At 38.0% G+C, this 20,118-nt stretch overlaps 1 protein-coding gene across 2 annotated transcripts in view; it reads left to right on the top strand.

The window, feature by feature from the left end:
* LOC117211030 (DNA-binding protein D-ETS-4) overlaps window positions 1-10,014 on the top strand; it is a 58,629-nt gene extending 48,615 nt beyond the window's left edge. For both annotated transcript variants that reach the window (XM_033454583.1, XM_033454584.1), the window contains exons 4-6: window positions 192-346; window positions 6,185-6,380; window positions 7,941-10,014. In XM_033454583.1, coding sequence (XP_033310474.1) covers window positions 192-346; window positions 6,185-6,380; window positions 7,941-8,296 — 707 coding nt within the window. In that variant the 3' untranslated portion in view covers window positions 8,297-10,014. The remainder of the gene's footprint in view (window positions 1-191; window positions 347-6,184; window positions 6,381-7,940) is intronic.
* Window positions 10,015-20,118: the final 10,104 nt, after the last annotated feature.

The raw sequence follows: 20,118 nt of genomic DNA, 5'->3' as shown, positions 1-20,118 counted from the left end.
AAACGAAATTTATTTATTTTGCACTATTTATATTAGTCAAACCTAGCGCCATAATTATTATGCTTCGTCAAACGTGTCTTCCTCTTCGCAAATAAATTAACAGTGTGACGAAGTAAAAAGTTTAATATCGAAATAATATCTAATAATGAATGTGCATCGATAATTATTGGAAACAATTGGAATAATTGCAGAGCCACGACGCTGGAGTGCTGCGGACGTAGCAGCCTGGATCCAGTGGGCCAGAAGGCAGCTGCAATTGCCCTCGGTGCCACTGGAGAGCTTCAACGTGGACGGTGCTACGTTAGCTTCCCTGACGGAAGAGGAATTCTGTCAGCGTGCCCCTCAGGTAAGTCGAGAATAATCTTACGAAAGATTGATTACGGCTCTGCTGGTTCTGTCGTTCGCCGACTCGTCTGCTTTTAAATCGGCCAGTGCATAAGTCGCACTTTCAACGGGTACCGTTACGCAATGCCGTTCTTGAGACAGCAACCAACGATGATTATTCGCAGACCGTTTTAACGAAGCAATTAGTCAATGGAATTTCGTGGTGTTTCGATAAATTGCCGGTGCAAAATGTTTGGTTGAACGTCATGGTCGGTGATTGCCGGCAACGATAAACGCGCGTCATCCTGCTGGTGACGTTCAGGAGTTGAATAAGAGAATCGTGCCGGCAGATGAGGAAGTTCCATCGTTGTTACCCACTGGTTACATATAATTGCGTCAATTACTAGAATTGGTTATTAGCGACTCCCATGAAAGTATTAATTTGAGTTTCGTTTTGAAAACAGTTCGGTCATCTATCCCAAAGATATCGATTAATGTAATTGGAGATTATTGGAAAATTTGATTTGAAAGATTTTCTAGTGTTTCTTCAAAAGGAAATTATATTTATTAAGAGGAAAAATTCATTTCGATTCGGAATAAAATTATGATAAATCTAGCATCAAAATATCTTTTGTTTCCTTAGAAATTGAATGAGCGATCGTTTTATCTTTAATTGCATCCTAGTTGCACAACGTACAAAATAATAATGTAACAAGTTTAAAATATGACGTAACATTTCAATTAATAAACCATTCGTTCTTTTAATCGTTTCTGAATTCTTTTATCGGTTTACTAGAATGACTAAAGAATACTTGTTTATAATTAAAAAGAAAAACACATAATCTCGATAGCGAAATGCTTCAATGAATTACGATTGCTACGCATAGGCAATATTCTCGTTCGTTATCTGTCGACAATGTCGTTTGCGTCGATATTTTTAAAAAAAGGTTATCTAGTGTCGGTCCAAGAATTTACAACGGATTTCATTTCTGGCGTTATCGCTGTCGGAATTTCTTTTTAACAGACAATGCACGTGGTTGTGTTATTTTAAATGCTACTAATACAATTTAACTTAACTTAACTTACTAAATCAAATGCAGCAAAGTGTTTTAATTGTACAGAAAGTGTGTACGCTTTCAAAAACAATGCTGTTTAATATCACACAAATTCCAATCAATCAAGGTAAAAATGTAAAAGTAGTTTCAAAAAGTCGTCAAATCCATAACCAGATAGCTTCCCCGATCGATACATAAAAAATTCTTCAACTACATTGCTACAAAGAACGACTTTTATATGAATAAAGCATTTCCAATGTTCGACAGAAAGTGCCCAAAAATTCCGATACACGCCCGTGGAAGCTAATATACGAAACTACGTTTTATCGAACACCATTTTGTACGCACAATATTGCGGTTTGGTGGCTCTCGCTGCGAAAAGCAGGGAAACATAACGAAATAAAAAGTCTGACCTGACCACATTCGATGAAGAAACTAATGGCGCGAGTCACTCGAGAAACACTCATGGACAAGGTCCGGTGAAAGTGAATTTCCTGGGAATCGATGTGCGTCCACGTTTTTTCCTCGTAATCCATGCTGGACGGGCTAGAAGGAACGGCGCGACGCGACGGTATGAGTAAGCAACTGGCGTAATAATACGGTTTGTGCCGCTTAACGGAACCAGAATTCTCCAGATACACCTTTTGTACGTCGCTGGAATACGTGCTTTTAGCATCACACAGATTGCAGATTTCTGTACTCAGCTCGATAGACCGTTATTGAGTAGAGTCGACGAGCCTTAAAGCGAGAATTCTCCGACTTGACGTACGAATTAAAATAGTTGAACTTCGCGATTTTTCGTCTAGGAGAGTGTTAGCAAGATCGACCACGAATTTAAAAAGTGTCTACTATAAAGAAATTTTTCAAAAGGGGAGAAAGAAACTATATTTGTATTTTCGTAGTGTATATGAAATTTTATGAGAAAGTTTCCTGCTTTATTTTCCTATCTTGACGAAGAATAATACGTAATCTCGTTTTCTTGTTTAGCGTGGTTCTATAGGTATATAGATGCGGATTTATGTCTGGTCAGTTTTCAACTAGCACCACTTAAATAACCACGATGAAGACAAATTAACTCCTGTTAACATGAATGTAAAATGTCTTCGTCTTGATTTACTGATTATTGCTTGAGTTGTCACGTTCACGTGATATGTCCTTTCAGATAGTATGTTACCATCTAGTCATGTTTTATGATTTCGAGGAGACAGAATATTCATTAGACATATACGTAGAACATTCTGTAAATTATTGGATATGAATGATTTTAAAAAATGTCACGCTTCGCTAACGGTGTCCTTAGATAAACGAAAGGGGGAAATAACTCCCGGTTAACGTCTCGAACGAGTGTCCGAAGCTGAACTCGATGATGATCACGATCCGCGATGAGACGTAGCGTAATTTCGAAGAGTGAACGAAGGTTAACTTTCTGACTCGTAGCACGGAAACCGGTGATCTCGATACGTCGGCAGCCCTCCTGTCTCTTAAAATCATATCTCGAGAACGCAATGGAAATTAATAGCGGGCAGACTGGATATACCTGCATTAGCAGAGGGAGATAGAAGTGGTCATGCATAATGGATTCAGCTTTATATCTTGTAATTGGATAATTGTACCGTACGGCATCCACCGCTGACTTCTTAACATAGAATCATGATCGAACTCACGGTCATGTACTATTCCTAATTTCGTGAATTCTTTCGTCGGTTGCGTACCCTTTGGTCTCGATGTGAAAATCGCTATTAATCAGATGCTAACAGAAAATTTTTAATATTTATCTGACATACGAAAGCCAATAATCTAATATATAGAGCTAGTAGATATATTGTCAAGTAGCGTGTGCACTCTTACAATCTTTCTTTCATCGTATAACTCTTCAACTCCTTTCGTACAAAAGTGCTTTCTTATCCAGTCACGCACCGTTACAGGCAGAAATTTCACACCCTGCTTCGATCAAAGTGTGCTCGCACGAATTCTTCGATAATGATCTTCACGCGGTAGCGTGGCCGCTCATTGTTCGTCCATTATGGTTTGCGATGCGGCTAGAGTAAGAAGATGGTGGGTTGGCAAGCAAACTGTTTTACCTTTGACCTGAAATTGAACGCGATTCCCGCGGGTTAAATAATTCATACGGCGCCGCAGCGAATCCTGAAGAAGTTATTAACGTAATATTCCGCATTCGTTATGGATATTCGTTCGGCGTGCGAGCCCGGCCTGGTATGTATAATCGACCGCTGAGAATTCGATTCTTCGAACGTTTCGTGAATCGAACATCGTGCCGAGTTCCCATTGCTCGCGTCGCGATCTCACTGCTTGAAAATTACACAGAGCCAGCTCGCGTGCGCCATTCGAGCCTCTGGCCAGACCACGTAACATAGTTCTAACCGATTTAAAAATCTGCGACCACTCTATTACCAACGAGCATTTGCATTTAACGAATATGTAATTTATCCAGTCCCCTCTTCCTCTCTCTTAGTGTTTCCTGCCTTTCTCTGACTAGTTCTGATGTTCCAATGGATGAGTTCATCCGTAGTTTAGCGATCAGAAACGATCATGTGGTATTACTTTACTATTTTCGTGTCTCATGTACTTCTTAAAAATTCCTAACGAAAGAAATATGTCTTTCACCAGCACGAATTATTCTAATGACTCTAAGTAGACATTTAAAAGAAGTATGGAAATAAAGTTACTTAATCGATGATAAAATCGCAAATTTAAAACCTTACTGAACATGATACGGTGCCATAAGAACACACAACCCTCAAATACTACTCTCAATACCTGCACTGACACGCTATGTTTTTAATTCTGATTCAAATTACAAACTTTTAAGAGATCCAAAGAATCATCCTAAAAACAACCCCAAACTTATTCGAATTCCATATTTCATCCAACTACCTCAAGTGCAACCGTTCCAACGCGTCATTCTATTGCCCAAAGTGCAACGACTTCGACGCACGCAACCTATCGCCGTCGCCATCTCTAAATGGTAGAGGTCCGTTGACGTCGCGCATAGAGTCCCTACAGTATGCGTGACACATAGTCACCGTATGCTCGGTCCTCGCAGCACATAAATGCATCTAGGTGCGTTGAATATCCCCGTGATTCCCCTCGTGGGATCCTATGTTCCAGCTTCCAGCGAGTCGAGCAACAGGACTGGTGATCGCGCGTGTACGTCTATAGGACGCGCTATTTGGTCAGCAGAAACGAACGAAAAGTGGGTCAACGGCTGGCTGAATGCCTGGCTCTTTTGCCTGGCTCGCTCGACTGCCTATTGCGTCTCAGCGGAGCCGCTTTCTCTTCTCTTGCGGCTCAACGACATCGTCGCGTCGCAGGAATTCTAACGCTTACGTATTCCAACCTCCCACTCCAAACTCTTCTTCTTTCTCTTCTTCTTCTTCTTTCTTGTCTTCTGTTATTTACGATTTCTTCGTTGTTAAAGTTCATTGCTAGTTGATTAGCAGATAACTATTAGTTGGTTATCGCTCTTTCGAACGTACTACCTCGTTTTGGATGGTCTTGGGTTAGGTTGGTTAATTAAGAAAGGAATGCTGCTGCGTGGACGTGCAACTTTACGGAACGTTGCTGGTCGACCTTGATAAGGTAGCGGCGGGTTCAACAGCGCGTACGTGAAGTTTAAGGTTTCCGGTGGAACCTTGAAACCGGGTCGAAGAGATACGTTACTGCTGTTTAATTAAGTATCGAAACGCGTATCGAGTCCGTTTAATAGATCGTTTCGTACATGTGTTAGGGATCATGTTCGTGCAATTTCTTTTTTCGATTTACTGTTACAAGTACGATTATTATTTGAATGATATCGAACTTTTATACAGTCACCGAAGAAAAGAATCCCGTGTGTACTTAAAAATCTCTAACATGCTTAAACGTAATTGAACGCAAAGAATAAAAAATTATTCCGAATTTTAATTACCATAATCAGTATATTATACATTTGATTGATGAAAGAATTGCTTTCTTCTGCTCCTGTATGTCTGTTAGCGGTTCTACTGTACATGGTAATCTCATAAATCCTTTTAATTACGATCTGTCGCATCTTCAAAAGTATTCACTCGTGAATTTACAGTTATCATCGGATACTCCAATTCTTTTTAGCAACTTTTATCGACTACCTTCAATTTGCATTTCTGTTCATCCACCAGGTGCTTTAGGTGCATACGGTTACCGTGAAGCTTAATTGTTTTACATTACTATAGAATTTGTGCAAGCCGCTATTAATCTTCGGCTATGATAAATTTATCTACTCGGCTCTTCTTGACTTCTCCTCTTCCCATCGTTCCTTCTTTTTCTCCCGTTCGTTCCTGCCGTTGCCAAATGGCAACCGCTAAAAGTACATTCTTGGAACACCTTACCGTACCGAGAGACAGGTATTCATGCAAATGGGCTCCATATGGAGCCATTAGAGATAACGCGATTTTTTTCAGAATGCGAGAGAAAACGACTCTTACGAGTGATTCGACAGGAAAATTCTCGGATGAGTTATAACGTGGGTAATGAAATTTCTATGAACAATTCGTTTTAAATGATGGAAAACGTGGGATAATCTTTTTGTCGAACATTTTCTATGTATGTTTTTAAACATAACATAACGAAAACAATTTTTGTTTTAACAATGTTGTTTTGTTTTTGTTAAACAACAATGTTTTTACAGTTTAGTTCCAGAAAATTGCTCCTGTCAAACAGTAAAAATTTCTATTTGAGAAATATGATTGATTAGATGGATAATATACTTCTTTGATTAAATAATTATTTAACTTTTTTATACAATCTTTTGGCTTCTTTTGTTTCAGTGTGGAAGCATTCTTCATGCGCAACTAGAAATTTGGAAAGCAACAGTCGAAGAATCTCCACGTAACACATTAGCAGCTTCCTGGGTTCCCCCAGTTGTGCAAATATCTAACAGTAACAATAACACCTCATCCCCTATTACGAACACAACTCCAGCTAGTGTTAAGGGCTCCACTTGCAGCGGAGATTTCTCCGATGGTATGTCAATCATTAAACGTTGTCTAGTATTTTATAACTGCTTTTAATATGTCAAGATTACTTTAACCTCTTTTGTCTTACAATGTCGTGTCAGCTCCAATCTAACGAAAAAGGATTTTATTTGTAATAGGATTTAGTCAATGATATTATATAATAACCAAAAAAGAAACCGCAAGGCAAAGGGTTTGGATATCTCTAGAACTTAGTTTCCATTCGTGCTAAAGATAGTGAGATTCGTGAATAATAATATACAAAAATCTCATTTGCAAACACGCGACGACTATAGAACTTCTCAAACGATGGAATCGTTTCGCTGCTTAAACATACTCATTAAAATTATAATACTCACATATGATGCTCTACTATTCTCTACATAATGTGCTCTGCAATTTTTAACGTAAAAATTTCCATCTTTATAACTATATATATATGTCCAGATTAATTAACTCCGCTAACGTTTAAAAAAGTAACGGCTATGGCAGTAAACTAACTTTAATATTCTAAACATCTTAGCTTACTACAAGAAATCAGGATGTCTGATTATGATTAATTATATACACTCCATAATTATGCATTCTGTCATAACCATTTATTAACTATACACCACAAACACAACATATCAATACGTTAAATTACCATCACAGTAGAGATAGCTTGCATCGATGTGATTAATAAATTACCTTAGACTATAATAACCCGAAGACATAGTTAGAATTCGAAGTAAATATTAATATGGTAATTGTAAAAGTAAATGGTTTCTATTCACCGACTGAACACTATAATCTTTTATCGCAACGTACTTTGCACACTTATTAACTATATCATTATAATGGATTAAGCATCCTTATCACTGTATCTTATCACTGAACCTCATCCAGTTACGAGCTATAATTGTCCGTAAATATTAATATTCTAATCAGAAATAACTTCGTGTTATATGTATATGTGTATATGTACCCACTAACCAAATACCTAACGCATGAACTTAATAAATATATCTACGTATTTAGTCAACGAAAGAATTCACTTTGCAAATTAGATACTGCTAAAGCTTTCATTCCAGTTTTTAATCTAGCAATAAATTATGTAAACAAGAACTTAGAAAGATGATTATAATGACAAACGCGCACACTTAATATCTAGAATAATTCTAAAAATGAGCATGCCCAAAGACACAACGAAATGGTTGTCCTTCTACCATGTTTCCTCCTTCGCTACATTATCTAAAATATCGTGCATACCGTTATAACGAACACTCGGTATACTTATCAATCAGCTAACAGCAAGAACGAGTTCAAAAGAACATACCCATAACTCATAACCGTATACCTATCCAATAACCAAATAACAAAAAATAAAGCTGGTCAACCATCGCAGCGATTACCAAGAATATCAAGCTACATATACTTAATCATCACACTGCTCGGTAGAAGCACGCCAAAAGAAAATCCTCAAACTTTTAATCGCCAGGACACTATCACCGCACGAAGCACATCCGGGAAAGTTCTAGATGATTCACAAAACCGAGGCGTTTTGGCTGGACGCCGTTTCTTTTTGCAGACGAGGACGAGGACTGCGGTTCGCAAGCAGGAACGGGTGGTGGCGGCGGCGGCGGCGGTGGTAAAATGCGTAACGGTGGCTCGCACATTCACCTCTGGCAGTTCCTGAAGGAGCTGCTGCAAAGCCCTGGCATTCACGGTTCCTGTATACGTTGGCTAGACCGTGGCAAGGGCGTGTTTAAGATCGAGGACTCGGTTCGCGTGGCCAGACTCTGGGGCAAACGAAAGAATCGGCCGGCCATGAACTACGACAAGCTTAGCCGTAGCATCAGACAGTACTACAAGAAAGGGATCATGAAGAAGACGGAACGTAGCCAGAGGCTGGTCTATCAGTTCTGCCATCCTTACTGTCTGTAAATCCCGGTTCCGTTAAGTCTTTGCGCTCACGGACATCGAACGTGTTACCTCGACGCCTTTCAAAAATGTTTCATATTTATTCCCGGCGAAACACGTGACGAATGAACGAGTCGAGTCTTGATCTCGTTCGATCGTACGATTTATAATATTATTTATTGTAAACGCGATACGTGTCGGGGTAACATCGATGAATAGCGTCGCCTATCTTTGTCGTAATTACTCGTCGATTCTCGTTTATTATTAGAATATTATATCATATGGTCAGAACATATACATCGGCGATAAATTTGTCGACATTGTGGACGATCGAATTATTCTAGTTATCGATGGTTTATCGAACGAGCGCAAAGAGTTTAACACCTTCTCGTCGGTTCGAGATTCAAGGTCGTCTAGGCTGAATACCTTGAAGCTGGCGTTCGTTTTCAAAGGGAGTTACGACGAAGGGCTTCCGACTCTTTCTGCGTGCAATCTTTCCTCACAGGGCTCGTCGCGAAGACGAACGATGGTGTGCGTGCCTGTTTCTCTCGTTGCGTGCGTGTCTGTTCGGTGTGGTTGATTTTTTGAACAAAAAAATGAGAAGATAAAGAAAAAGTAAAAGAGTGAAGAATCAGTACGGAGGTCAAAGATAAAAAAAATACGATCCACCGTGTCCGGTGTATTATCCTTCCAAGGATAACGTCGTGCCACGGGTGGGTACCACTAAGTACGCCCGTTTTGGGCGATCCTGTTTCCTTCCCTCTCCCTCGCCCCAGGTTTTCTTCCCCACTCTGTACCTCCCTTTTTTCATTTCTGCCCCGACTTTTCTCGTTGTAACATAAATGATTACCCCTTAAAAAGTAAGTTACTCCTTCGTTTCACGATCCACAATTTCCCCGTTCCGATTATCGGAGGCGTCGGGACGTATGCAGAGTCGGTTTCCAAATCTTTCGACTGGTACGCTTTCTGTAGAAATATCATCTTTCATTTTCAACTTTTCTTTTAAATTCTTTTTCTTCTGATATCAAATTTTAAATAACGTATAACTTCATAATAATATCGACGTAATCGATGATCGCGTGTTAACGTATCGATACCACTTAACCACCAACGGTATATTATGGCTCATACTAACACTAACGTTTTACTAACGTAACGATAACGATATACATAGTACGATAATGCTGCTAGTATTATTACTATATTCCCAAGATATCAGTAATACTACTACAATGTTATGAGCGATGTACTAACCACAATGTTAATGTTATAACATACTGATGGTGGTATTAAATCGGTATTATATACCGTTGTATTATCATTAGCACGTTATCGATGCACTTAAACGCGACGTTACGTTAACCCGCGCTATTTCTACAACTATTAAAGCGGCGATCGAAAGACGAGAAGATCGACGCGTTCGAGATCTCGTTCGGAGGTACGTCCTACGAGGTTCGAACGTGCAACATCGTGATGCCGACATTATTGTTGTTCGAGGATGGAAGAACAACAAGGAAGAAGCGAGTCAGTGGAGATTTCGTTGGAGAAAAGGGAAGAAACTCCTCTTTCCTCTCTGTTCTCACGATTGCTTACCAGCGCCGGTCGCCAAAGCCTCGAGCTGTATCCTATCCACGGATCCACGATCTATGGACGATCCAGCGCGCGGAACTATTCGCTCATACTGGATCCGTCCCGCCATTTTAATTTTTCTTTTTCATAGGAAATCGGAGTAAATAGAAAGAGAGGGAATTATTGAGTCCTTTGATAGTGTTGAGATTACCTATGCTTGGTGCTATGAATCGAATATTTTTTATCAAATATCTTTACAACATTTATATTTCACAAGGCAATGCTAGTTTATAAAACATGAATTTTTTCGTTTGTATAAAAAAGATTAACTATTTTTGATGCGAAATATTTTTAAAATTGTAGTATATATATATATAGATAGAAAGATATTTTTGATACTATAGACATATACAAAAAGAACATATTTTTCTAAACATATTTTCCGAGCCTTTACACACTCAAAAGTGCCTTCTTCGATGTTCTTAAAGAGAAAGGAAGAAAGAAAGTCCCGGCAATCTGACACGCGTCCTTTTGAGGTACGTGCAGCATCGAGCGTCGAGCGGTGCGGAAAATTTTACTCGCGCGGCGTGAAACGATCGACGCACGATCGATTCGTCCTACGATGCGCGATCACGTCTTTCTTATCTCGAAGAGAAGGCATAGAGTTTCTTCGAAAGACGGAAAGAGAAATAGGAATAAATTGAGAAAAAAGGAAAAACAAAGAAACGGCAGAAAAATGGCGGTCGTGAATAGCTCGAAGCTGATACGTTTGCGCGGCTGGTTCTGGTGATTTTGGTCCCATATATCTATGATATATTAAACATTGTATGTTCCATGAACGATCTAGCGTGTAAGTTTCACTTTAGGCGTATAGATATCATAGCGGCTCACGTGAGCCGTCTGTTAAGTTACTCGAAGAGATTTCCCTCTATATCTTCTCTCCACCATTTCCTCTTTTTCTAACCTTTATCTAAATAGCGTTTAATTCCGTTAATCGTCGTGCTAACTTATCATTAATTAACCGTACTTCTTATTAAGATTTATTTAAACCTGCTCTGAATACTTAAAATAGAATTCCTGACAATCATCGAGCTTTGATCGCATTCATTCTATATGTCTTCTTTATCCTTATTCGTTTATTTTTGTTTTTCTTTCATTCAATATCGGCTTAAATATCAAACGATGATTTATTCGAGAATTTTAGGGCTACAAAAATCAAATATAAGGATCCTCTGGAATTTAGATCAGCGCGAAGTATCGAGCTTCTTCTTCTGTTCGAGGCTTCCAGGTATAAGTCATCAGGATACAATTGCTATTACAATTCCTCACGCTTCAGGTCCTAAAGTCTGGAATAGAAACGATTTTTTTCGTTCGATATTTAAGAAAAAAGCTTAGAGATCGAAGATCGAGTGAACAGTTGGAATTCGTCTCTGTGTAATGTTTATTTAATGCGACTTTATTCTATGATTATTTAAGAACTCATCCAAACGAACCCATTGATAGGTTTTGCTAACATCCCAATTGTTTCGCTCACCGATATCGGTTGTATATAATACTCGACGTATAATCATTTTGTATGTTCGTTTTATTTTATTATTATTTTTATTATTATTATTATTATATTATATATTTTTTAATAATTATTTATTTAACTGAGTTCGTTTGTAATCGTATTAATATATTTTATATATGTACGTTACATTGTTAGAAAGTTGTTCTCTACGTAAGATGTCGAGGTCGTCGTGGCGTGGCATGCCATGGAACTGGTTTCAATTTCGCGTTTCGGCTCTGCCTCCGCGGACCATGTTAAATTGAACGATAAAGAAGAACGAGTCACTCGGGGAAGATTTTATTATTGAAAACGATGAAATTGATACGACGGCACGCGATCGAAGGACGACCTACAACGTTTGCCCCGTCCTGAACTGCCGCGCCAGATATATCGGAATCTCGAAATAGAACTTTAAGCCAAAGAACATGACGACGAGCTCGATTATGTTCTCGAAACTAGAGACAGAGGACGATATGATCGTTCTTAATTCCGCGCATTTGTGATTCGCAAATTTTAATGGATTTAAATTCTGATAAAAAGTTAATTCCACAGACTATATACGTGTATATTATCATCGAGGTCATGAAGTCGTGAACGTTGTAAACGTTCATGGAATCCTGTTGAATTTTAACCGGTGCATCGGTCGAATTTCGAGATTACAAACGTACGAGTATTTAAGCCTGTAATATTTCTATTGCCAACACGAATACTCACTGCTATTACCCATGATTCAATCACGGAATATTCCAAAATTCCAATTTCAAATAAAAATGTAAAACGAAAGCAACCTGTTAGTTTTTTATTCTAAAAATTGTTCTGAATATTAGATACTGCATCGCCCGTGCAATATCAAATTAATTTCGATATTAAATACAATAAGCTCTGATAAGCGAGTAGAATTACCCTCATGGGTACCTGTGAATTTGCTCTTAATGCCAAACGCTGCAGATATCCATCGACATAAAACGTTGCACATTCAGTTTTAATGATATTGTAATTTATAAGTAGCCAATATAAAACGGAATAAACGAGTAACGTTTTAATTATTTCAATCTGAATATTTAAGTAAAAACGTTTCGGGACGAAACAATTATTAAAGCAAAAGCTTAAACGAGATTATTTACAAAAGCTACCAGGAAACGTTCCTTTTCTTTTGACGAGCTTTGTCCAGATTAAAATGTAAATTCGGTCACATTTCTGCGTCTTAAGCCTGCCTCACGATCCTCGTAATATCGCGAATGGAAAGAAAACGAAATCGAATTGTTTCTTCGGTCGCCACTCGAACGAGCACTTGTACGCTCGGCAATCGCCATAAAGTTGCTGTTATTAGAATCTTAAGTTGACGATACGACATACGTCGCAACCATCTTTTATCAGGATTACTTTTAAAAATAACCTGATCCTTCTCCAATGAAAAAAAAGACTGCTGTTGTCGTACGTTCGAACGCATTGAAAAGATCGCTCATAATCGTAAACCACGGCGGATTATCAGTTTCCAGTTCGGCAATGTACGTGATTTCGATCGGGCATCTCTCAGATTTATCTCCACCCCCTTTTAGCGGCGAGATCGGTGCACAAGCAGCAACATGCAGACTATTCACTTAAGAATCGATTCGTTTGTGACCAATGAAAGATAGTCAGTCTTGCGGTTTCTCTGCGGGTTTTCAAGGATTTCTGTAGAGAGATGCTTTGGTCCTTGTAAATGAAAGATTTATTGAAGTAGCAGTGTAGGTTTTAAATTGACGTTCGTTATGATGTAAAAACGATAAGGCGGTGTGGAGGTAATCGTTCAACCTGAAAGATTGCATTCTGTTTCTCCGTTTCTTTCACTTTCCACTGTTTAAAAAGGATCGTCAATCGAACACCATATCGTTCCTTCCTTAACAAGATCTTTTTGTTCGTTGAAATTCGATTGAGTTTTTAGCGTTCTTTGGAAGATTTCTTGTTTTTATCATGACAGAATGTTTTATTTCGAACTAGTTGCAAGATTTTATACAGAGAAAAATTTGTATGGATGATAATCTTTAAATATTCTTCCAGATTAATTTACGAATGGACAAGATCATTATCCTACATTTTTCACAAAATCATCATCTACTCCAAGTTACAATAACAATTAAGAAACAACTTCTAGTAATTAACCACGTGTAACCGAGCGACAGCGTTCAAGATTTCTAAGCAGCTTTCAGTCTGATAGTTCCTAAACATTCCATGTAGCACGTCGATTCTCTCGTGACGGTCGGAAATCGTTCGTTTTCAACCCGAGACTTTACAGAAATCGTGCACCGGTTTACTAACGCGGCCGTTCTTTCGGGGATTTTACGATAATCCATTGTGTGGCAGGCTTCGTAGCGTTTCGTAGCTTTAGCGGTAGCCGGTACTTCCGTCAGCATACGAGTTCCAAAGTACACACTGTATTTTGTGGTTCCAACACGATTATATATACGAGCGACTATTCAGAGAGAATAGCATTTCTACTTAAGAATCGTGATTAATTTTCAATCCTCCTCGATGACTTTAGGAATTACAGTGGGAAAGCGCGATGATAAAATTAATGAATGACGAATAAATATCGGTTTATTTAGGCGGATTTATGGACGATTGTGATCTTGAAAAAATGCCGAAGGAAATTTTTCTTTGAAATTCTTTTGCGAGATAAAAGTTTGGATGAAACATCTTGTGAAAAACAAACTGAGTACTTTCGGTCAATAATTTTACGAAATTTTTAAGAATGACGTTTATAGGAATAATTTATTAGACAATGCAAATTCAAAATAAAAGTACACAGTACCTCGTTCCACGTTTCGTTAGAATATAGAAGATGGAATTGCAATAGCAGAGAAGATGAAACGAAGCGTAATAGAAAAATCGTGAGCGTCATAATGGCTCCGTTATTACGTTACAAATGATCTATTGTCACCGGTGAGGGGGCAGTGTAAAAGAATATCGTTGAATTATTCCCAGAGATTAGATTAAAGAATCCAGGTAGTCGTTTGTGGTTGGGAGGAGAGCAGCTTGCTTTTCAGTTGCAGCTGCACAACGAGATTTCGTCGTTGCCGTGACTAACAGTCGAAACCAATACGAACGAAGAGAACAATGTCGATAATGCAACTGCCAGAGCACAGTTGTACGCCAACTATCCGGGGCGTGGCAATTAGATAAGTCTTGCTGCTATAAAATCGATTCTAGGACTGATAATTATAATTGGACGGTGTAAGCAGTAGACAAGTACAATAACGAATGTGCAATGTGAAAACATTCCACGAATCGAAGGTTGAAAGTTCTCGGAAGACAACTTTTTCGGATACTTCCTTGTTTTTTCTGTTGTAAAGAGACTGTGATGTTCTTAAGAGTTTTTAAGATAGTAAAAAACGTTTGTGTTTCGAATGAAAGTGAGTATGCAATATTTGAAAACTTGGCGAAAATTGGCAAAATAACCTCTGCTAAGAAAGATAAGAAGTGAAAGTAATTCTCGACTCAATTTTACATGAATTAAACTGATTGTATTTAAAGCAGCATCACACCCGAAACTATGTAAAGAGAATAAAAAAGAAAAGGGGAAGAGAGGCGTGCTTCCACTTTCTTGAACGACAATGAGTTGAATCGTTGAGTCGAGTTGTTATTAATTTGTACATAATCACGAAACGGCGCGGCGTGCGAGCGTATTATTTATCAATGGCGGTGAGACTCATTCATTCGATATGTTACTTAGCGTTAACGAGTTTATTTAATTAGGATTAAGAGTTGTTTCATCATTACTTAAAACGATCGGTCTTGTTGTAAGGCATTTTGTTACGAGTTAAATATTTATACCATCGTCGATCATCCTGCCCTATCATTGTCCCTATTAAATAAGATTACACTAAAAATACCGCGCGCAATGATTAACAACGATCAACATCAATATCAACGATACCTAATTGCATAGAAATCAGAAATCCACAAACACACGCATGTATGTATGTATATGTATACATTATATTTTCTATTGTATGTCGATGTTCTTGCTGTCGGGATTTGAAAGCGAGATACTAACACAAAGCAAAGATAAAAAGAAAAAAAATAAAAAAAAGATTGCAAAACCTCCCAGAAAAGCATTTCATTGAGATTGTCCTTTGTAATCAACCATAGTCTATGCCTATTAGCTTTTTCTTTCTTTAGTTCAGTTAATATTTTAGATATTTCTTCAAATCTTCATAGTTTTGATAAATATAGTAATTATAAAAATGTAATTACCCAATTAACAAGCTAGAATGTTGTCTAATTAACTAATTCTTTAATTGATCGAGGAAAGCCTATTATATGCATCCTATACACAAATAGAAGTATTTAAGGAACATGTTTACGACACAAGTATTTTAAAGAGTAATAAATGACTCACTAGAAACTGCAACTAATATTTCCTAGAAACTCACGTAAGTGTTTTTTATATCTCGAAGGCAATCTTTACCTAAATGAGTATCATTAAAAGATGAAGGATAGGAAATAAATACTTTCAAAGTAATTAGCAATATCTTCCATTGTACTCGAAAGCAAGAAATCCCTACCAAGTAAAGTAAAATGTGGATTCGTTGACTCGAGGAATTCAAGAATATTCGAACGCACGATCAAAACTTTAAGTCCTACTTATTTCCATAGCCAAAAACCAATAACGTAAAAAGAAGCGAAAGCAATTCACGATTGTGGGCGAGTGAAAGTTCTGAAATTATGCGAACCTAATCGACAATAAATTCAGGTGACTCATCTCGATTAAATTTCCATTCAACGATAATATCCAAATCGCAGTAGAATTAAATCTTGGAAGAATTTCGTTTCAGTCACGAAAAGATAAAAAAGTAAAGGCAAAGCGGAAAAGAAGAAAACTACGAAGTCGTTAAGTAGAAAATAATTGTTACTGGCTTGTGATTTTCTAAAATGAAACTTCAGGAATGCAGAGGAACATGTGTATATAAATAAAAACATGTTTCATATTATTCCTGCGACGTTTTCAAAAGCAAACGAGACGAGAAATGAAATCGAAGATCGAGGAGATTTTCGAATGAATTTTCACGCACTTGTTTCATGTGTTTACGATATGGAAATTGGCATTTACTTTCGAGTCAATTAAAAAGAAGGAACTCGAGGAGAATGGCTCCCTCTTTAATGGTATTAAAAATAACAGTAACAAATAAGGCAGTAATGTGTCGCTTTAATGGTACTACGGTCTAGCAATTTCAATTACAGCGTTTTAATTGGCCCTTGCTACATCGGAGCAATTACGTCGATTAATGGGAAGATGCACGGCAACTGGAGCGCGAATTTTATACCAACGGCCAGGATTTATTGGTCGGCAAACATTTCTTAAGGGAAATGTAAACAGGTATTCATGAGCGTACTGTGTGATAAGATGCGATAAATAATTGTAACGTTCACACATATCGTAGCGTGTGAATGATTATGATAGATAGTAAGGATAATTGGAAAGTTTGCATATTCTCTACTCAGTTTACTGCAAATTCGAAACATAAAGTAAAAAATTTATTGATTTTCACGCTCTTATACAAGCCTGTACGTTAAAAATAACTGCATATATCTCACAACAGATGTCTATACAAAAAATTTCTTCCTGTCATGAAAATCGAGAAAGTTTAGATCTCATAACTGAGTGTACTTTATAATAACTATAATAATTGATAAGTAGCTCAAGTAACTGTGTTTCACGAAGCGGTAAGTAGAAACAGATGTTTGAAGTCAGACATAGGTTAAATGAGCTGTAATGCTGGCACAAATTTCGAAGAACGATTAAAGGTAACCAGTGTATTGTAAAATAACAATATTCGTGAAAATTTAATAAATAAATTAAATTGTAAATCGTTCAATAAAATGTTCGTCATAAGTATTAATAAATCGGTAATATTGCGTATATCGTTAAAACAAATGTAAAATATTAATTATGTTCGATTGCATCGTGCCATCACTCCCGAGCTTCTATATATTCAAACCAGTGCAACACCAAACTAAACACCCAAAACTTAAACACTTAACATAAAACAAACATTGAACATAAACTTAAATACGCAAAAGACAGCTGTTTGATCTCCTTCAAATACGAGCATACCAATTTACGCCGTGCAATCAACGGAATAGCGAATTTGCGAACTCGGCCAAACAAACGGAGAGTAAGAGGCCGAGCGAAGGAACAACGGCAACAACAAGCAAAAACAAAAGGGTTGAACTCCGAAGGATGGCGAGAATCTCTCTGCCATAAAGATTCGTATCGCTCTCGAAACGTCGAGCTGCTCTCTTCTCTCTTCGATCTATCTCTCTTTTTCTCGTTTCCTTTTCCTTATTCACCTTTCTGCGATCATCCCTGCGCGGAGCAAAGGGGGCGGGCACGAGGGCAGTGGGCGTCCCTTTTCGAGATTTACGACGATTTAATCGTACAATTAATCTAACACCTTGTTGCAACAACACCTCGCACCGCGTATCTCCGTTACCTCCGACTCTCCACGATTCCAGGGGAAAAAATCGAGCCGTCTGCTCCAGGAAGGAAGAAAGAGTAAAGGAGGGAGGTAGGAGAACGGTGGACGGATCGACGAAGAAGCACAGGCTAGGCCTCTTCCCAACGATCTATCGTGGCTGAATCGCTGGCAGAAAAGGAGTACCGCGGCGTTAAAGGGGAGTAACTAACCAAAGCGATCGAAGCAAGGGTGTACATAGGTTAAGGGAGACGAAGAGCAGAAATAGAGGAGCGAGTGTTGAAGAAAGAGAGACGGAGAAGGATTTTTAAGGCCATAGATAGAGCAGTGGTGCGCAAAGTTCATTTTTAACGAGTTCGAGATGAGGTATTCAAGATTGAACTCGATGAGAAGGCGATTTACTTTTTCACGTAGGTGTTACGTATCTTTTGTGTTACGAATTTATGAGAATATTTCCTTTTATGTGCAGTGGCTACGAGAAGTATTTGCACCACATTGTATCCACTGTAGAATGTATACATTAATTAGGTCCAAGTGCATATCTTACAATACAATAATAATATCTTACAATTACAATAACATTCCGCTAGAAAACAAAGATGAAAACAAATACTTTTCGTAATTATCTTATTAATCGTGGATGAAGAAACAATCAAACGATATATTTATTTCATTCGATTATCGTCTCGAAATATTCGTCTCAAAGGTGTTAATAAAATATTTGTCATAATTAATGATTAACGCCTTGTGTATATTTAAATACAGCTACCGTTGCTATTGATAATATTTAAAATTAAGAAACACATAAGGAAGACGTTCGAAAATATTTTAAGAACTATGTCGGCTCTTTATTGTAATCTTTAGATAATCAATATTCTACCGAAGATACATCGAATTGCCTATTAATATCGTATTTAGTGTTTCGATCTCATGGTGATTATGATACTCATTAAAAGTTTAATATTGATTGGTGTCTGCAGTGTTTCAACTTAACTCGACCACCTTGAGTGCTTCTTAAAAGGTAGGAAAAATAATTAATGAAGCAACAGTTTCTTGAAACGAACCACTAATTTTACGATTAATCAGAATCTTTTTTTAGACACCTGAGGTTTTAAGTATCTTGCTTGGCATGATGCATTTTCTTGCAACCTTGAATCTAAGAATGTTTTTGGTACCTGATAAGCAACTAGCTATTACGATTTTCAATTACTTATGAAAGGAAAGAAACCTTCGTGAAAAGAGGATACTAATAATAATATTATTATATACGGAAGCAAATTTAGTAAATATCTTGAAATTACTTTCCAAATCCGAAAAAGCAAAGTTTCAAAGATTTATACAGGTCATGCGGAGCCAATGATTGCGCATCACTGATCCGTAGGGTAGTCAGTATTTTTACGAAAACGTTGGCACGTATAGTTACGTAGAATAAATGAATCCTCCAGTTATTTTATCGGGTCGCCATTGTTTTGCGATCTGAGAGTGGACCCGTAGCCGACACTCTTAAGCAGATGTAATTTAAACGTGGATGTGTTTCGCTTCGAATCGAGAAAAATTGGTATCGTGCCTGTTTTAACGCTCCCCCGAGATAACGAGTCGATAGAAAGGGCGAACCTAAAAATGATTAGCCACAGATATCATTCAAGGTATCGTGTACTGTTCCTCTTACTACACGTGTAGTCTCTTGGTTAAATTTATAGACTTCCCTTTTATTGGAGGAGACGAACGTGGAATCTTGTGAACGTAGAAACTTGTGAATGTGGAAAATTGGTATTTTCTGATATTATTTCCCTGACCGTACTTCATTATTTAGAAAACAAACAAATACATCGATTAAAGTAAACTCCTCCAAAGTAATCATACATCTTTTAAACATTCCTATACTGCATCATCTGTCATTGCCAAAAACCGTCACAAAAATCATCAGATTACTGATTCTCGGTAAGAAACTTTTCTACCTGGAAGGCCCTAACCAGGAGTGGAAACAACTGAAAATTCGATTATACGTTGATTAATGCAACGATGGATCAACGGACGAAGAGAATCGAATAACGGATGCGAATCGAAGAAAATTCCAGGCACGTACGAGCGTGGAACTTCTAAGAGGTGTGCACCTGCGATTCCTGCGAGGCCGCTTTTACGGGTCTCGGAGAAGCCGCGAGTGGAAGCCGTCCACTGCGTTGTTCCGCGCCGATATAGAGACTGCCGTGTGCATGGGGACACCCCCGCAAACGAGCGAATCGCGCGTGTGTCCGTACGACCAAGGA

This window comes from Bombus bifarius, unplaced genomic scaffold, assembly GCF_011952205.1.
Source record: "Bombus bifarius isolate JDL3187 unplaced genomic scaffold, Bbif_JDL3187 scf7180000008214, whole genome shotgun sequence".
NCBI classification, from domain to species: Eukaryota; Metazoa; Arthropoda; class Insecta; order Hymenoptera; family Apidae; genus Bombus; species Bombus bifarius.
This window is presented reverse-complemented; position numbering and strand designations above follow the sequence as displayed.